General features: G+C 55.8%; 1 protein-coding gene across 1 annotated transcript; it reads left to right on the top strand.

Moving 5' to 3' along the window:
• Positions 1-4,934: 4,934 nt before the first annotated feature.
• Positions 4,935-17,353, top strand: KLHL21 (kelch like family member 21). The gene is made up of 4 exons (XM_075550550.1): positions 4,935-6,003; positions 8,228-8,633; positions 12,853-12,925; positions 14,232-17,353. Exons 1-4 carry the CDS (start codon positions 4,983-4,985, stop codon positions 14,523-14,525), a joined length of 1,794 nt encoding a protein of 597 aa, XP_075406665.1. The 5' UTR covers positions 4,935-4,982; the 3' UTR covers positions 14,526-17,353.
• Positions 17,354-17,647: the final 294 nt, after the last annotated feature.

Here is a 17,647-nt window from a genome sequence, read left to right as displayed (position 1 = left end):
GAGACTCCGGATAGGGCAAGATATGACAAAATAACGATGTATAAATTACCAAGGGCACATGAGGGAGGGGGAAAAGGGGAGGGAGGGAAAAAAAAAAAGACCTGATGCAAGGGGCTTAAGTGGAGAGCAAATGCCTTGAGAATGATTGGGGCAGGGAATGTATGGATGTGCTTTATACAATTGATGTATGTATATGTATGGATGGTGATAAGAGTTGTATGAGTCCCTAATAAAATGTAAAAAAAGAAAAGAGAAAAAAATGATTAGGGCAAAGACTGTACAGATGTGCTTTATACAATTGATGTATGTATATGTATGAACTGTGATAAGAATTGTATGAGCCCCAATAAATTGTTAAAAAAATTAAAAAAAATAAAAAGTGGGCAAAGGACATAAACAGCTCACTAAAAATGGGCAGGAAACATGAAAAAAAAATGCTCATGATCATTAGCCATCCAGGAGACGCACAATCAGAACACCAAGATACAACCTCACATTGGCAATGACAGCCCAATTTAACAAAAATGAAACGTGATGGAGAGGGCGCAGAGAAACTGGAACTCTTAATACACTGCTGGTGAATTTATAAACTAGTACAAGCACTGTGGAAAGCAATAGGACTCTAAAACAGACAGCTGGGACTAGAAACTCCTATGATCCAGCAATGCCTGCTGGGTGTATACCCTAAAGAGGTGAGAGCTGTAACATAAACAGATCTATGCATTCCCATGTCCATCACAGCAATGTTCACAGAAACAAGAAGTTGGAAACTCCTAGGGCCACCAATAGAAGAACGGATAAACATGGGAAGATACAACGGAATAGTATACACCCCTAAAATGTCATGAACCCACAAAACTCCCAACTGACGTGGATAGATGGGGAGAACATCATGCTAAGTGAAGTCAGTCAATCACAAAAGACATTGCTATCAGAATAAAAACCAAGTCAAAAGCTTTGGAGGTTCCCAAGAGAGGGAAGGTTATAAAGATAAGGCAGTCTACTTCTATAGTGCTTACAGCATTGGAAACCCTATGGAGCAGTTCTATAGGGTCCTATAGGATCGCTAGGAGTTGCAACCAACTGGAAGCAAAATATTGATATCCTTGATTTGTTTGATTTCTCTCTTCAGTAGATTGAACAATTCCTGGGCTCCACAGAGGGAAGTTAGGATCCTGTGATTACTTCTAGAGCATTCGCCTAGCAGCCAGATCCCTGTAGCCTCTGATGCTTTGTTTTGTGCTTTAAGAAAAATTCTATCTGCTGCTGAATGCTAGTTCTCAGATGAGTATAGCTACATAGGGAAGAGAAAGAAAAAAATCCAATATTAGCACAGGTTGTGACAAGTTTAAAAATACTAAGAATACCATGGTTTCCCAGTATGTAACTTGAGAATGTGGTTATTTTAATTGGGTTACCAAATATAGCTTCACCTTCCGAAATCTCAGCTCTCAGTGAAGGCTATACACTACGTTTATCTGTGTGTGTGGAGGTGGGGGGGGGGGGCAGACTCCTTTCTGCTTCCTGTTTTAAAACTCTACGCCTGTGTGTGGGTATGAACACAGCCCCCCACCCCCGCCCCCATCTATTTGCTGGTGGTACAACTATTGAAGAGTATAGGGAGAACTTTCTCTTACCTTCAGTTTTCTGCTTTTCTATTTCCAGAACAGACATATTTTCAGAGTATGCAAATTTCTCAGCGATAATTGTCTTAGTGCTTTTACTACTGCGTGAACATAGATGTGAATATTTTTATCTATTAATTATTCTCCCTTCAAAAATTAAATATCCATACCTTTGGGTTATAACCTTTTCATGTAGTGAGAGAAATAACTTATACCTAAAAGAATCAAATGACCTTACATTATAGGTCATAGAGGTAGACTATAAACATGTTAAACACCGCCCTAGTGGCATAGTGGTTATGCTTTGTGCTGCTAACTGCAAGGTTAGCAGTTTGAAACCACCAAGCCACCCCTTGGGAGAAAGATGAAGCTTTCTACTCCTGTAACCAAGTTAGAGTCTCAGAAACTTATGGGCAGTGCTACCTTGTCCTATACAGTCACTATGACTCAGCTTCATCTCACTTCCAATGCTATAATCACTATAGAATGAGAGATACTGTTCGTAAATAGAGGGACAGTGCGAAAGAGGAAGGTCCTCAAGATGGATCGACACTAGCTATAAGGGACTTCACAATTGTGAGGATGGCTCAGGACAGGCCAAGGTCATTATGAGTCAGGACCAACTCCCTGACACCTTAACAGCAACATCCACGGTTCAGTTTTCTTTATAGTTCAATGGCGCATAATAGTACATTTCATTAAGAGAGACCACTCTAATTTTCCTTGAGCTTCAATGAAATAAGTGTATTACAAATCATACACTTTGGATGGCCCAGATGGAGAAACAATCCAGGAAGAGGTAAGAAAAAAGGTACAATCTCTTCAGTTTCTATAAATACTGAAATATCTGTTCTGAGTGTTCTCAAGCCGGGAAGGAAACAAAAAGGAGGTTAACAGCGGCTTTAAAAGTTATCTCCCTCACCTCTTGGCCTGTCTAAAATTAGAACCTAAATAGTATCAAAATTAAATAGTTTGAATTTTTTTAAGTCGCCAGGATAGTTATGATCATTATTAACCACAAGATCATAAACAAGTTACTTAGGCAAAGCCCACTTTCCCAACTCCAGGAAAGGTAAATTTCTAAAGTTTCCATGATTGGCACAGAATTTCAAGTACAGTTTTCCCAGTAGCTCTTGTCCATTTGGCTAGAGTTAACATGTTCCTCACCAGAGAGCAATGGCTGCTAATGTGGAACACCATCTGCATGCTGACTGCCAATCACAGTATCACACTTTGGTGAATCGATATCTCCAGTTCCCATTTTGAACTCATGAGATTGATGAACATCAAGAGGAACTACCTCAATAATGTGCCGAGAGCTGGGAGATTATTCAGCACAGCTGACGGGTCTATATCTGTTTCTAGCCACATTCTTTGACTTCTGCAGAGTACGGGTTACAGGAGTTAGCCTGAGGATAGTAATCACACGCTTTTTTTTGTTAAGCATATTATGTGCTTATTTGTAATTTTCCTCAGGACAAAAGTCAAGTTGAAGTACAGAAAGACAGAAAATGTAGACCAAGAAAATCTACAAAACCAGTCTAATCGCCTAGCGAACAGGTGACAGTTCCCTCTGCCCATCCCATCTTTTTTATTTTTAGGCATAGGGACATGTATGACAATCTGGATCACACTATAGTCTGATTTTTCCCTGTATAACAATCTAACATCATATGTAACATGAACATCTTTCCATTTCAATAATTGCTCCCATCATGAGTCTCCAAGGCTGCACAGCAAGACTGACAGGATTTGTTTAAATAGCTACCCACCCCCAACACTGGGAATATCAAAGAAACATACTCAATTTCTGAGCACAGAAACATGCCAAACTGAATCACCCAGGGTTTGCAGGGCTGGTGAGTTCTGATTCAGAGACTACAGAGCTTTTTTTCCAACTAACATCCCACTTCCTGGCTGTTCAGACTTTCTTGTGACAAAGCCTGACCAAGTAAGCGATTGGCCGGGCTCCTGGGCTGGGGAATGCAGCCTCTGCCGTTAATAGCTGTGTGAACAGTCCATCTATGGGCAACAGGCTGCCGCTGGGCCCAGTACCTGCCTGTTTTCTTACTTAGGCCCAGGCTGACCCTGAAACTCCAGAAATATTCTCAGGGCTAGATGATGAGAGATTCCCAGGTGGGAGCAGACAGGTCTGAGTTCTCAGTTGAATAACAAAATGTCTCTTTCAAACGTTGTACTGGATTTAACTGCAACCAAGAAATGACTGCCCGGGGACCAAGTGGGCAGCACATCCGAAATGCATATAAGGCCCCCAGGGTGGGGCCGATAACTAGCAAAAGCTCAAGCCCTATCTGCCACACAGAGTGGAAGTGCAAAGAATCTTCCCTAAAACTGCTGGGGGGTTCTTACCTCAGAGGGAAAAGGCTTCCTTATAGGGCTTTGTTTGTATTTTTTCCCACTTCAAGTTCCTGTCAAAAATGCTTCCTAGCAAATTGGGCACAAGTGGGTGTGAGGTTTTGAAATGGCCATATCTCCTGATGTTCAAGGCAGCAGTGTGAAAGCTAGCTTCCCTGCCTTGCCCTTGACCCCAGAGCCTTGTCATTGGATGCCAGTGCCCCTCTCATGGAATAGGGTAACCACCTGGGAGGCCAGGGAGCCTAAGGCAGGCTTGACCCCTCTGGAGGGGGGCCCAGGTGCCTGAAAGTCTATGACCATATCGTTTGAAATTCGGGCAGCAACTGTGGAGTTTCCTAGAAGTCTGGTTCCGACTCATTAATACGGGTAGATGTCCCAAGAAACTACTGCCCCCATTCCAAATCTAATTTGTTAATGCATTCACCTTCGGTGGTCAGGCTCAATGTCAAAAATCTGCCAATACCATGTTTAACAGCCAACGCTTTGAACCAGTAAAACTCGGGACGATAAAATTAAAAAAAAAACAACTTTTAAAAGCCATTCTACCAGAGGGGATCGCGACACTCCAGAAGGGAGGCGCAAGCTGGGGCGGGGTGTGGGGGTGGGGGGGACACCCCTGCCTAGGCGCAGAGCTCGGGTCCTCAGCGGAAGGCCGGCATCTGGCGGGCGATTGGGCAGGCCCGGAGATCCCGCTCCCCAGTGCGCGCGCGGGGGGGACACTTGTCACCCGCTGTCCTCAGTTTGGGCGTCGTAGGAGGCCCGGAAGGGCGGAGGAGGAGCGGGGTGCGGGTGGGTGGTGACTCAGCCCGCGCGCGGGGGCGTCGGGAAGCGAGCCCGGGCAGCCTGGGGTTAACTGGGCGGGGCTGCCGAGGTCCCGCCCCTCCGCCCCCGCCGGCGCCCGGCCGTATTTAGCGCGGCGGCGCGGGGCGCGCAGCGTCTCTCCGCAGGCCCGGGCCGCGGTCCCCCGGCAGCGCAGGCGCCATGGAGCGGCCGGCGCCCCTGGCCGTGCTGCCCTTCTCCGACCCAGCGCACGCCCTGAGTCTGCTGCGTGGCTTAAGCCAGCTACGCGCCGAGCGCAAGTTCCTGGACGTCACCCTGGAGGCGGCGGGCGGGCGCGACTTCCCGGCGCACCGGGCCGTGCTGGCAGCCGCCAGCCCCTACTTCCGCGCCATGTTCGCCGGGCAGCTGCGCGAGAGCCGCGCGGAGCGTGTGCGGCTCCACGGCGTGCCGCCCGACATGCTGCAGCTGCTGCTGGACTTCAGCTACACGGGCCGCGTGGCAGTGAGCGGCGACAACGCCGAGCCCCTGCTGCGCGCCGCCGACCTGCTGCAGTTCCCGGCCGTGAAGGAGGCGTGCGGCGCGTTCCTGCAGCAGCAACTTGACCTGGCCAACTGCCTGGACATGCAGGACTTCGCCGAGGCCTTCAGCTGTGCGGGGCTGGCGAGCGCGGCGCAGCGCTTCATCTTGCGCCACGTGGGCGAGCTGGGCGCCGAGCAGTTGGAGCGGCTGCCGCTTGCGCGCCTGCTGCGCTACCTGCGCGACGACGGGCTGTGCGTCCCCAAGGAGGAGGCCGCCTACCAGCTGGCGCTGCGCTGGGTGCGCGCCGACCCGCCGCGCCGCGCCGCGCACTGGCCGCAGCTGCTGGAGGCCGTGCGCCTGCCCTTCGTGCGCCGCTTCTACCTGCTGGCGCACGTCGAGGCCGAGCCCCTGGTGGCCCGCTGCCCGCCCTGCCTGCGCCTGCTGCGTGAGGCGCGCGACTTTCAGGCGGCTCGCTACGACCGCCACGATCGCGGGCCCTGCCCCCGCATGCGTCCTCGCCCTTCCACCGGCCTCGCCGAGATCCTCGTGCTCGTGGGCGGCTGCGACCAGGACTGCGACGAGCTGGTCACCGTCGACTGCTACAACCCACAGACCGGCCAGTGGCGCTACCTGGCGGAGTTCCCCGATCACCTGGGCGGGGGCTACAGCATCGTGGCTCTGGGCAACGACATCTACGTAACGGGTGAGTGACGGGGGACTAGCTGCCGGGACTCCAGGTTCCCCATCCAGCCCCTGGAGAGGCAGGGGACCCCGGGGCTGGTCGCCTCCGTCCGTGGGAGAGGACATCTACCTGAGTCCAAGGGACCGTGGGCCTCTGTCCCCTCCCCCAAGCGTGACGTTTTCTTGGCTGGTACTTAAGCTGGCAGAAAGGGCCCTTGTGTGAGCCAGGACAAGTACTTGCTTGTGGGCCTCTGTTCTCTGTGCAGCTGGGCCTCCTGGCTGAACCGCCCCCTCCCTCTTCATCCCTCAACCCCCCTCACCCCCAGGTGCTCCCTTATTCTCAGAAGGTCCTGGGGCATTTACCCCACACAATGGGAGCTTTCTTCTTCACCCTCCGGAATCCAGGGGCAGTCCCGAGGCTGACGCCCTGTGAGCTACCCATCCACCTAGTCAGCGGGGATTTTTGCCTTCCTCGAGCCACACTGACTCACTGGTTGGTCACTGGTGGCCTTCCTGGCTCGGGTGCCCACACCTAGGAGCTGCCCTTGGATCACATGCTGTTTAGGTCCAGCTCCTCAGACTGTAAACACAGTCACATGCTTCTAGGTTTTCTTGCAGTTACTTGGCCCAGACCCTAAAACACTGCCGAGTCACGCTGGGCGGGGCCCAGCCAGCCAGCCTGGGCTCTCCCACAGTTTGTGTTAAGGGTGGTGGATTGAGTTTGCACCAGAGGCGCTGTCCCCTGATGTGAAGACCACTTTATAAGGAAAGAACCCCCAGGGAGGAGGCAGGCGATGGTAGCCCTCTTACCAGGCAGGCAGGGCGAGCAGGCTGGTGCGGTCAACTTCCCTCTGGTGCTCAGGGGCTCTCGGTTGGCCTGGGGGGGACAGCCCCATAGAATGCAGCCTTTGGGCACACAGCCTCTGCCTCTGTTCCAAGCTGAGGTTGCCCCTTGCTGGTGGGGGGCCAGGGCCCCTCTAAAATGTGGCCAGTGGCTTGGAGCCAGAAACTAGTCCCTGCTTGAGGACACCCTCCCATAAATGTCGAAGCTAATCCTTGGGGTTTAAGCAACTGCCCTGGTTGTCCTACAGCTGCTTGTAGGGGATTTCATGGAGGGAGAGTGGGACAGGCTGCAGCTGCCTTGGACCCCTTCTCACTGGGGGGAAGAAGGCAGGTGGTGGAGCAGTCTTAGAACTTGGTCTCCGCCCCCTCAAAGCCCAGAAGGCAGGACTGCCTCTCTGCCCTGCCCAGTGGTGCCAGCCTCAAGGTGGAGGGATTCCTGGGGCTGTGGGGAATTGGACTGAAAAGAGAGCCCGTTGCTGTCAAGTGAATTACAGCTCACAGCCACCCGTTGTCCCATGGCCGAGTTGGACTGTGCTCTGGAGGGATTTCAGTGGCTGGGGTGACTTCCGCAGTGGCTCTGGGCAGGCTTGGACTTCCACTCTTGGTTCGCAGTGAGTGTCTCCTGGCCTCGGGAGACATCAGACTTCCCGGATGATACACCCAGCACCACGTTTTGGTTTGGGTTAAATTGTTGTTTAAAGAGAAGAAAGGAGCCCCTTTGGCCCAAGGGTCAGGGCATTCAGCCACTGGCCAGAGTCAGCAGTTGAAACCTCCCCACCGGCCCTTCCTGAGAAAGCCCCTGCAGTCTTGAGGACAGAGGTGGTGGGGAGGCGGGGCGGGCAGTTCAGCTCCTGTGGAGTTGCCAGAGCTGACTGACTAGCACCTGACAACCTTAGCACAATATTGACACAAAACACTCATTCCTCTGGGGGGTGGGGGGGCAGGCAGAATACAGCCAGCTTGGATGACTTGATGAGTTTTTACACAGAGAACACGCCTCTGGCCCAGCCTCAGAAGTTTGCTTCAAAGTTTTAATTGCAGGGTTAAGGCTGTTGCTTGTCTTGGCATAGCTGGGGCAGGCCTGTCAGAAACCTAGAACTGGGTGAGCGTGTCCCTCCCCACCCTACGCTGTGGCTCCCAGATGTGACGATGTGACGCAGACCTAGCGTCCTCACCCAGTCGAGGAGTGCCCAAGAGTATAACTGGGTGTCCTTTGGGTGTCCAGCGAGGGATGTGGCCCAAAGCAGGCCAGAGGTCAGCAGGGGCCTCTGGGCTGGGAGAAGAGAGGCCGAGTCTTGGGGGCGCAGGGGGAGACGGAAGCACAGTGCAGTTTGTTCAGGACTCCCCAGATGGAGGGAGGCCCCCCCAGGCCATCCTGACAGGTGTGTTGTGTTCCTGGGCAGGCGGGTCTGATGGCTCTCGGCTCTACGACTGTGTGTGGCGGTACAACTCGAGCGTGAACGAGTGGACGGAGGTGGCGCCCATGCTGAAGGCCAGAGAGTACCACAGCTCCTCAGTGCTGGACGGGCTGCTCTACGTGGTGGCCTCGGACAGCACGGAGCGGTACGACCACACTGCAGACTCCTGGGAGGCCCTGCAGCCCATGACCTACCCTATGGACAACTGCTCCACCACCGCCTGTCGTGGCCGGCTGTACGCCATTGGCTCCCTGGCGGGCAAGGAGACCATGGTCATTCAGTGCTACCACCCGGACACGGACTTGTGGTCCCTGGTAGACTGCGGCCAGCTCCCGCCCTGGTCCTTTGCCCCCAAGACTGTGACGCTGAATGGGCTCATGTACTTCATCAGGTGAGTCCCCGGGGGCTGACTGCAGCTGCCCAGGGTTTATACCGGGCAGACCCTGTGCTTATAAGGACCTCACCGCCGGGCCCCCGCCTCACAGCCAGGAGACCAAGGCGGGGCTGGGATTGGGTCTAGGTCTTTCTGATCCTGGCAGTGTTTGCCCTGCCTGTTTGTTAGAGCACTTTCTTTGAGTGTCTGGGTTGTCTTGCTCAAGTGATGCCTAGACTTAGGTCGGAGAGAGAGGGGGAAAAAGGCTTATAGAGGCCAAATAAATTGTCTTTTTTTTTCCACCTGAGGGGGACCCCTTAAGACCCCTGCTTGTACTCGTGTGACGTTTGTTGGAAGGAGCCTGTCACATTAGAAAGGTGCTTGAGTTTGAAAGGGAGAGTCGAAGTGGTTTCTGTACTGGCTTCTGACCACCACGGGTGCAGAACTGAGGTTCCCCACCCATCTGAGCACAGGCCTCCTGTGGGATGTGTTCCAGCAGCCGACCGACAGCCCCGGCCAGGAAGAGAAGCAGACAGCCCTGACATGGACAGTGACTTGTGGGCTTAGGCTGGCCCATTCTCTGAAGCACCTGTCCCAGAGCCGCCCTTGAGGGGCTGGGGTCAAGGCTCTGGCATGCTGATCGACTATATTTAGAGCATGCCTGCTTCTCTTCGCTGATGCCCCTTCCCCCCAGTGGAGGATACCTTCCTCTGGGTGTGGGTGTGAGAGAGGCAGAAACTTGGGTGGGCAGTTAATGCTCACCCTCAAGGCAGGTGGTTCGAATCCAGCCAGTGGCTTCCATGAAGGTCACAGGCGAGAAAGCCCTGTAGGTCCGTTCTATGCTAGCACATGCCGTCTCCTTGCATGAGGCGGAGGTTTCTGGTTTGGGTTTTTGCACGGCGAGCGTTTTCAGCAGCTTTATCCTTGCGCTCAGAGGGCAGCCCTGCTCAGTTTCCATCCTGGTGCCAGCCTGATGTCAATGGTGCACTGCAGTCTGTAATGAGGAGTGGTCTCCTGGGGATCCACACTTGCCCTGGTCTGGGGCGGGCCCTGGTTCAAGCAGCTCCAGAGCCTCTGTGGGAGTGCCAAGAATGTGTGGGCAGGGTGAGCTCTTTGCTGCCCTCTGTGTGCCCACATCTGATCGCCACAGCAATCTGGTGAGCTGGGCACTGCTGTTGCCCCAGGCAGAGACAGGGCACAACAGGTTCGGGGGCTTAGAGGGCCTTGTTGACAGCCGTCTTGGTGGTACAGGTTTGAACCAAGGATGTCAGACCCAGATCCCTCAGTGGAGCGTCACTGTATTCAAAGGTCAGTGAGAGCCAGTGGTCACCCTGTGATCTTGAAGGCCAGTCTGGCCATGGCCAAATGCCCTCTCCTTGCAGGTTCACAGAGATTCTGAGGGGGGAGGGTGGAGCTCCCTGGTTGCTGTGTGTGTGTGTGTGTGTGTGTGTGTGTGTGTGTGTGTGTAAGAGAGAGAGTGTGTGTGTGAGAGAGAGAGAGAGAGGTGTACTGTGTGCACACTTGCTATTTCCCTCCCTGGCATTCAGAGCCTGCCACAGCTCTGGAACCAGGGTAGGAGTGGGGGGGGTATGAATGACCATCCCTCCCCCACCCCCTCCCTCTCTCCCACTTGTCCCTATCCCAGCCTAAGGGTCCCTCCAGGGAATGAGCTGGGCTTTGAGGGTGAGCAAGCCCCCCTGGGGACACTATGGGAGTGGCCCCTTGTTGCCCTATGCCAGAACTTCTTGGATGGACTTCACGAAGCCCTGGAACCCCAGCCAGGGCCGGGCTGTTAGAAAATGACTCCTGACCCTTCCCACCCATGCCGAAGTAGGTGTCCTCAAAAGGGGTGTGGGGACAGGATGCTCTAAATATGGTCAATCAGTGTGCCAGAGCCTTGACCCCAGCTCCTCAGTGGCAGTTCTGGACAGGTGACTCTGATCATGTCCTCCCCATCCTGAGGTCCTGGTGCAGGACGTGCCTACAGGCCGTTCTGTCCATGTCAAACCTGGCTGCTTCTCTTTCTGGTCTGGTTCACCTGTCAGATACTGTGCCTTCCCGTGTAGAAATATTGGGGCTGGACCCCACCCTTGGTGTGGGGCAAGGGAGGCAGCCCCAGCATGTGTCCTGCCCTCCTGGCCTACCCACCCTGTAGTACGAGGCAGCAGACTGGGGTTCTCAGCGGGGAGTGGGGGCTGCTGGGGGCTGGTAGCTGAATGACAGAGAAGCTCCCGGTTGGGGGCAGCGGGGGAGCTGAGGTCGGGGTCTAGTACCATTTGAGTGATGGTCTCAGCACTTTGGTGCAGGTAGCAGGTGACCTCTGACTCGGAGTCCACCTGCCTCTGGCAGATCTTTCCCGAAGGTGCAGTTCCCAGGCAGGCAGGCAGTGCTGCGTGGGGACCACAGCCCCTCCACTGTCACACTCATTACCATTAGGCACTGAGCAGCGACCTGCTGGTCCCTCTCCCACAAGCAGTGTCTGTACCCTCTAGGCTCTGTGAGAGGCAGCTTCTTGGCTGGGATGCACCAAGTCTCCCAGGGGAAGGTCAGGCCTTTGCTCTGGGGTGGGGTGGACAGTTTGGGGAAGATGTTCCTTGCAGGTTCTCTGTTTTAGAAGGCCCATGAACTAAGCATGGGCCTTTACACCCTGAAGGAAAGTTGAGAACAGAGCCTTGTACCATGCTGTGAAGACTCCGGGAAGTTGCATGTTGGTGTCTGTGCGTTGGTCACGCTGAGGCTGAGACCCCAGCAGCGGTGTGTGTACATCTGGCTCAGGGCTCTTGCGCCACATCCACAGAGCTGAGTAGTTGCGAAAGAGACCATCTGGCACACAAAGCCAAAAAAGTGTCTGCTGACCCCTTGCCTTCGTGTCCCAGGGCAACCGAGTAGTGCACCGGGGTGGCTTTAAAACGCAACAGGAAGTTGTCTGACAGGTCTGTAGGCCAGGCATGCCTGCAGCCGTCATGTGTCATGTCCGCAAGGCTGCGCTCTCCAAAGGCTGGAACTAGTGGGGGGTCCTCCTTACCTCTGATAGCTTCCGGTGGGCTCCAGCAGGAGCTTGCCCTCACATGCCGCCGCCGCCATCTGTTCATCTCTGCTGGGATTAAACCTGGCGTCTTCCTAGCCCAGCGTGGCCTGGTCTTAATTCCAGCTGCAGACCCTGTATCCAGGTAAAGTTGTCCCACAGCACAGGGCCTGAGACTTCAACAGGACACTCTTTGGCTCACTGACACTGCTGCTATGTGGTCATTATTACTAAAATTCCGCTGCCATTACTCAGGACCCCAGGGAGCAAGGTGGGCTTTGCTCAGAGCTACTAACCCGGAAAGCAGCCACTCGGCGCCCCCAGGTGCTCTGTGGAGAAAGAGGAGGCTGTCTGCTCTTGGAAAGATCTCACGATCTTAAGAGGCAGTTCTCATCTGTCTCAGGGTCGCCGGGAATCAGAATTAACACCATAGCAGTGAGTTTGGTTATTATCCCTCCCCCACCCCCAGGTACCCATATGGTTTAAGAAAAGACTGTGCCTTTGAACCTTTTGCTTCAGGGCAAGGGTGAGGTCTATAGGTGGGAGGACCTGGGCCCCACAGGGCAAGGCCTGGCTGGTCTCTTCCTCCTCCTGACTGTGGCCCTGGGGGCTGGCACTGGGGGCTTGCCCGTGGTGCTGGGCAGGGCAGGAGTTGATGAGTGGTCAGGATATGTGAGGGCGAGAGGTCCGGTCTGGGTCTGGACCGGTCAGCCATGGAAGGCTCCCAGGAGAGGAGCTTAGGGTTGAGTGGAGAGACTGAGTAGGTGACTTGGAAGGGCAGAGGCGCAGGGAGATGGGGTTGAAAACCTGATGCAGGCCAGGACTCGTGAGTCCAAGCACTCGGGGCACCCTTGCAGCTGCAGCCGAAGACCGGAGGCAACTAGACCAGCTCTGGTGGAGAGAACCTCAGAGGGGATGGGTGGTTAAAGGGGGTGTCCTTGGGGCTTAGGGCACAAGGCTGTGTTCCAGCCTTGGTACCCTGGGCAGGACCAGGCTGAGGTGGGCACCTGGAATTGGTGCCTGAGAACCAGAAAGCAGTCCTGTCCAGTGCATGGAGTGGCTAAGGGGCATCAGAGAAACCCAGGCAGCCTGAAGGAACCAGGGTCCAGAGACCCCACAGGGGCCTGCAGGACTGTGCCCCTCCAGGAGCTGCCCTCAGGCCGGCCCCCCTCACCCTGACCCGCGTCTCCCTCCCCCTCGCTTCCTCCACAGGGACGACTCGGCCGAGGTGGATGTCTATAACCCAGTGAAGAATGAGTGGGACAAGATCCCTTCCATGAATCAGGTGCGTTTCCCACCGTGCCTCGCGGAACAAAGCCCTGTGCACACTGTACATGGTGCAGGTGCGCTTCAGGGCCAGAGTGCTGTTATCACCTCTGACAGGCAGTGGTGAGGATGGGCAGGGCCTGCATGGGGGCTTCTCCCGTGGGGTGGGTGGAGGCTATGCTGCTTTCGAGTGCCCTTGAGGCTCAGCCAAGGCACAGAGAGGTTGGCAAGACCCCAGGCCTGCACAGTTTGGTGGTGAGTTCCTCCTTTTGGCAGCTGCTGATTAGACCCTCTCGGGCAAGTAGGCACTGGGGACTCAGTGAAGACCCAGACAGCCTGAAACCCTGGCCCTCGGAGCTGACACTGTGTGGGAGGTGGCAGTGGGCAGTGCCAAGGGAGGGGCAGGGGCACTGGGGTGAGAGAGAGGCAGCAGGCTCTGCTGGCCCTCAAGGCCTCGCTGCCAAGTTGACTTATGCACAGAGACCAGGAGGACTTGGGGGAGTGAGCCATGCGGCCTCACTCCACTGGGGGAGTGTGTGCTCACAGGGAGCAGCCTACACAGAGTCTGTGGCGGTGACCTGGTATATGCACAGCCAACCCGTGGCTGAGGGGGTGAGGGCCAGTATAGGGTGGCATCCCCCACCCACCCAGGAACTGCTTGCTGGGTGGGAATGGGTGGTGGTGCTGAGGGGCCTAACCTTGCTGGGTACCCACCTTAGTCCCTGGCATTCCTCTGCCTGCTTCCAGGGCCGTCTTCTCCATCTTTCTTAGAATTCTTCCCACACCTGTTCTCCTGAGAGCTCTGCGTAGCTGATAGCGCAGCTTCATGTGTCCTTCTGGCTCGGCAGGTGTCGGTGACGCTCCCGTCTTAACCACAGTAGAGCCATGTCTTCCCGTGCTAGCAAGTCTGGTGCAGATGCAGTAGGCCCCAGCCTTCCTGCTGTCGGCCCTGCCAGCCTTGCTTTCCCCATCTGTCGGGTGGGCAGCGCAGGATGCCCACCTGTACGGTTGTTGCGGGGGTCGCCCACGGTGACTTCTTGTGTGGCGCACAGCCCACACCCGCTGCTATTGGGATGGTTACCACCCAGCCCACAGTGGGGAGCCCCCGCCCCTTTTCTCAGCAGGTGTGGGCGTCCCGTCTGTGAATCGGGAGGACTTCGTGTGCAAGGTCCCCTGAGAAGTGCACGGATGGCTCCCAGTCCTGCTTCCAGGAAGTCCCACAGCTGCCCCTCTGCAGGACTGACCGCTTCCCATGACCCAGTCTGGAAGGGGGTTCTGCCCTACCCTCATGCTGGCCTCCCTGACCTGCCCCTCTTGGCCCACAGGTGCATGTCGGGGGCAGTCTGGCCGTGTTGGGCGGGAAGCTCTACGTCTCTGGCGGCTACGACAACACATTTGAACTCTCGGACGTGGTGGAGGCATACGACCCAGAGACTCGGGCATGGAGTGTGGTGGGGCGGCTCCCGGAGCCCACCTTTTGGCACGGCAGCGTCAGCATCTTCCGCCAGTTCATGCCCCAGGTGCCTTCGGGCGGGCGCAGCTTTGAGCTGGACACTGGTCGTCAGGAGGTGAACTTAGGTCGGCTGCAGCCACCACCGAACCTGGACGGGCTGCACTAGCCCTGGCTTGGCCCAGGGAGGGGCTTAGGACAGGTGACCCAGCACCTCGATGAGGATGGGGGAGGGGCACACAGTGACCTTCCTGGGTGCATGAAGACAGTTTGGGCTCCTCAGGTGCAGTGTGGGTTCTTGGAGCCCCCCACCTGGAATGTTCTATGCATTTGGAGCCTGGAGTCATTGGAGCCGGAGCCGTCACAGAAGCACGTCTCTGACCTCACCTGCGGGTCAGCAGCTCACCAATGAAGCGCACACCCCTCTCGCCATGGCCATTGGGGCCTACCTGCTCCTACCTCAGTAGCTGAGGCCACCTGTGGAGGGACAGGTAAGGGATCCTCTTGTGAGGAACCCGAGAAGGACCCAGGCCTGTCTTCCTGCACCTTTCCTTCTGGGCCTGGAGCACCACTGACTGTCAGCTGACTGTCCAGTACCAGCCCTCCCACGGGGCCAGCCCCCACCCACCTTCCCCTAGCCCCAATGGAGGTGTCTGCCTGTCTAGTTCTTCACCCTGCTAGGCTCTTCCACAAAGTCCCTCTCTCGGGCCAGGCCTCCAGAGGAGGACACAGGATGGTAAGGTGACCTGGAAAGGGTCTTTCTGTGTCCAGAGCATATGGTCTGTGGCGGAGGCTGGCTTTCCTGGTCACCCCTAGCTGAACAGTAAGGGGAGAATCTGAAGCCCCAGATTCTGTGGGAGCCCAGCCCAGCAATAGGCCCTGGCAGCTTGGTGGGGAGCCCTCGGTGACTGACTGTCCTAGGGGTTGCAGTGCCTGCAGGGCCACCTGCCCTGAGAAAGCAGGGTGGGGGGGAGCTGGGCACAGGAATGTGTCGGGTTGCTTTACAGATCTGTTAGCCATGCCATCGCCAAAGCTCTCTGTGGGGCTGTGGTGATCGGCAGTCCCTCAGACGCCCCGGACTAGGCCCGGAAGCTGAGGGCAGGAGAAGCCACACTGAAATGCCGGCCTCAGACCCTTGCTTGTTTCCTTGTGGGGTGATGGGCTACCCTCAGGGTCCCCGAGGTAACCTTCCTCTCTGCTCTGCAGGTGGCTCCACCTCAGTGGGAAGGAAGTGTTTATTGAGTTGCCTTTTCTAAACAGCCTGACTCTTGGGCTGTGTTCGCACCTGGCTGGGGTGACGTGTGGTCCTAGGTAGGATAAGTCTTGTTGCCTGAGTCCTTCTGATGGGGATCACAGCGGGGCCACCTGCTGGCCTTCTGTGGGACGTCACATGCCCAGAGTGGGAGGTCAGCCAGGGAGCCGTGGAAGGCTGCTCCCTGCGTCTGGAACAGCTACCGCCTGACACCAATTCTCCCGACAGGTCACTCACTTTGGCATGGCCGGGGCTCTGGTGCTGGGGGAAGGAAGCACCTGTGAAGGTGTCTTCTGGGTCAGACCCCTCTGGACAAGGTGCTGGTTTTGTTACCCAGTTCTGTGTGGGCTTGACTGTTGGAATCCCTCAACCCCCTTCTCTCTCCTGGTTTGAGTCTAGTCCCTGGGTAGGCTGGGGCTCGGCGCAAGGGGCTGCTGAGGCGAGGGGAAGGGACAATGTGGATGTGCCCCGGCTCCTGTGCCTGCCCAGATGTCCACACACTGAGGGGTTGGCCGCTGACCTCCTTACAGAAATACAGGACAGGGGCTGGGATTCGGCTGCTTCCTGGCTCTGCCACCTGGATTGATGAGGCCTGAAGACACTCAGCACAGTGCTTGGAACAGAGGAAGCCCCCTCCCTGCCCCTCTGGGCGCTTTAGGGATAGGTGTTGATAGCCGCTAGGCCAAGTTCATTTCTGGGAAATACGGCTGGGGGCTTCCCCAAGGGAGCTGAGATATTGGTTTCGAATACTTGGAAGGGCGCCCGCCCCCAATGCCCCTGGAGTCATGCTTGTGTGCCAGAGGCCCCCTCAGTTGCTTGGGAAGGCAAGGGCCCAGCAGGGCGGCGGGAACTCCAGGCCGAGAAGATGGGCCGTACAGACCGTGGCCAGGCCACTTCAGGGAGCGGCCTGAAGAAGAAAGGCTTTTGTGTTGGAGCAAAGCTCAAACCTCCTGCCATCAAGTCAATTCCAGCGTAGTGACCGGAGAGGACTGGGGACTGAGGCCAGTCTATGGGAGCACTAGACGTGGGTTCACGCTGCCCACGCTTCAGTTAGCTATGTTCAATCCACTCTGCCACCTGGGCTATTTTCTTGGACAGAAAGGCTTAATTCCACGTTTCCTGGAAAAACCTGCCTTTCTAGCCCACACGTACACTCAAGCTCCAAGATCTGAGCGGAGGCCTGTGGGTCCCCCGAGAGTGAGGTGGCATCTGGAGGGCTTTGGGAAGTTTCCTGGTGGGGAGTGTGGGGTCAGGGCTGGGCTGCAGAGCAACCTGTGGGCCTGTACTTCTGCTGACCGCGTTTTCTGGACTGACCTCCGTGTTGCACATCGGACAGCCTTGGGGAGGGCAGACGGAGCTGTCTGCTAGGACTGCCCATGCCCTTACCACCAGGCCCCCGTCCTTCAGTAGCCTGCTGCCATCCCCCCCACCCCCAGCTGCCTGACGCCTCACCCCTTACAGGATGCCTGAGCAGATACCAGGCTGGCTGGGTATGTGGCCATCTCCTTGTGGATAGAATTTCACCTTCTACAAGTTAGATTATGAAGATCAGTGACTGGTATTTAAAGGCAGTCTGAGTGTTCGATATGTTTATATGGTTTGAGATTCTTAGGCCGTGATGGGCACCCGCCCATCAGTGCCCACGTAGAATTCTACCCGAGTACAGGGCAGACTTGTGTGTCCAGAAACCTGTGTATGGTTGTAGGATGCTTTCAGACTTTTGAAATAAAATTATTTACTATGTATTTGATGTTATTGCCTTTATCCTCATGCTTGGGGTCCTCTGAGATGGGGCTGCAGCTGGGTGGGCAGGAGTAGAGGGAGTGCCCACGTTGACTGGGAGGGCCAGAGCTCAGGGCTTATGCCGTCATATGGGGACTTGATGTACCAAGATTCAGGTCTTCTCTGAGATTGCTAAAAGGTACATCATGGAGGAAGCGGAGGCCAGCCCCGGGAGACTAAGCAATGTGTGGCTTCATCCTGCTGACCAGTGCAGACGGGTGCCATGAGCTGCCTCCAGCCCTAGCCCCTCCTGAGGC

The sequence above is a fragment of the Tenrec ecaudatus genome, chromosome 1 (assembly GCF_050624435.1).
Source record: "Tenrec ecaudatus isolate mTenEca1 chromosome 1, mTenEca1.hap1, whole genome shotgun sequence".
Lineage (NCBI taxonomy): Eukaryota > Metazoa > Chordata > Mammalia > Afrosoricida > Tenrecidae > Tenrec > Tenrec ecaudatus.
Note: the sequence above shows the minus strand (reverse complement) of the source record. Positions and strands in the feature narration are given on the sequence as shown.

Coding starts and splice junctions, on each gene's coding strand:
- KLHL21 (XM_075550550.1), top strand. CDS start 4,983: ATGGAGCGGCCGGCGCCCCTGGCCGTGCTGCCCTTCTCCGACCCAGCG. Junction 6,004..8,227: donor CAACGACATCTACGTAACGG/GTGAGTGACGGG, acceptor GTTCCTGGGCAG/GCGGGTCTGATGGCTCTCGG. Junction 8,634..12,852: donor GGGCTCATGTACTTCATCAG/GTGAGTCCCCGG, acceptor CTTCCTCCACAG/GGACGACTCGGCCGAGGTGG.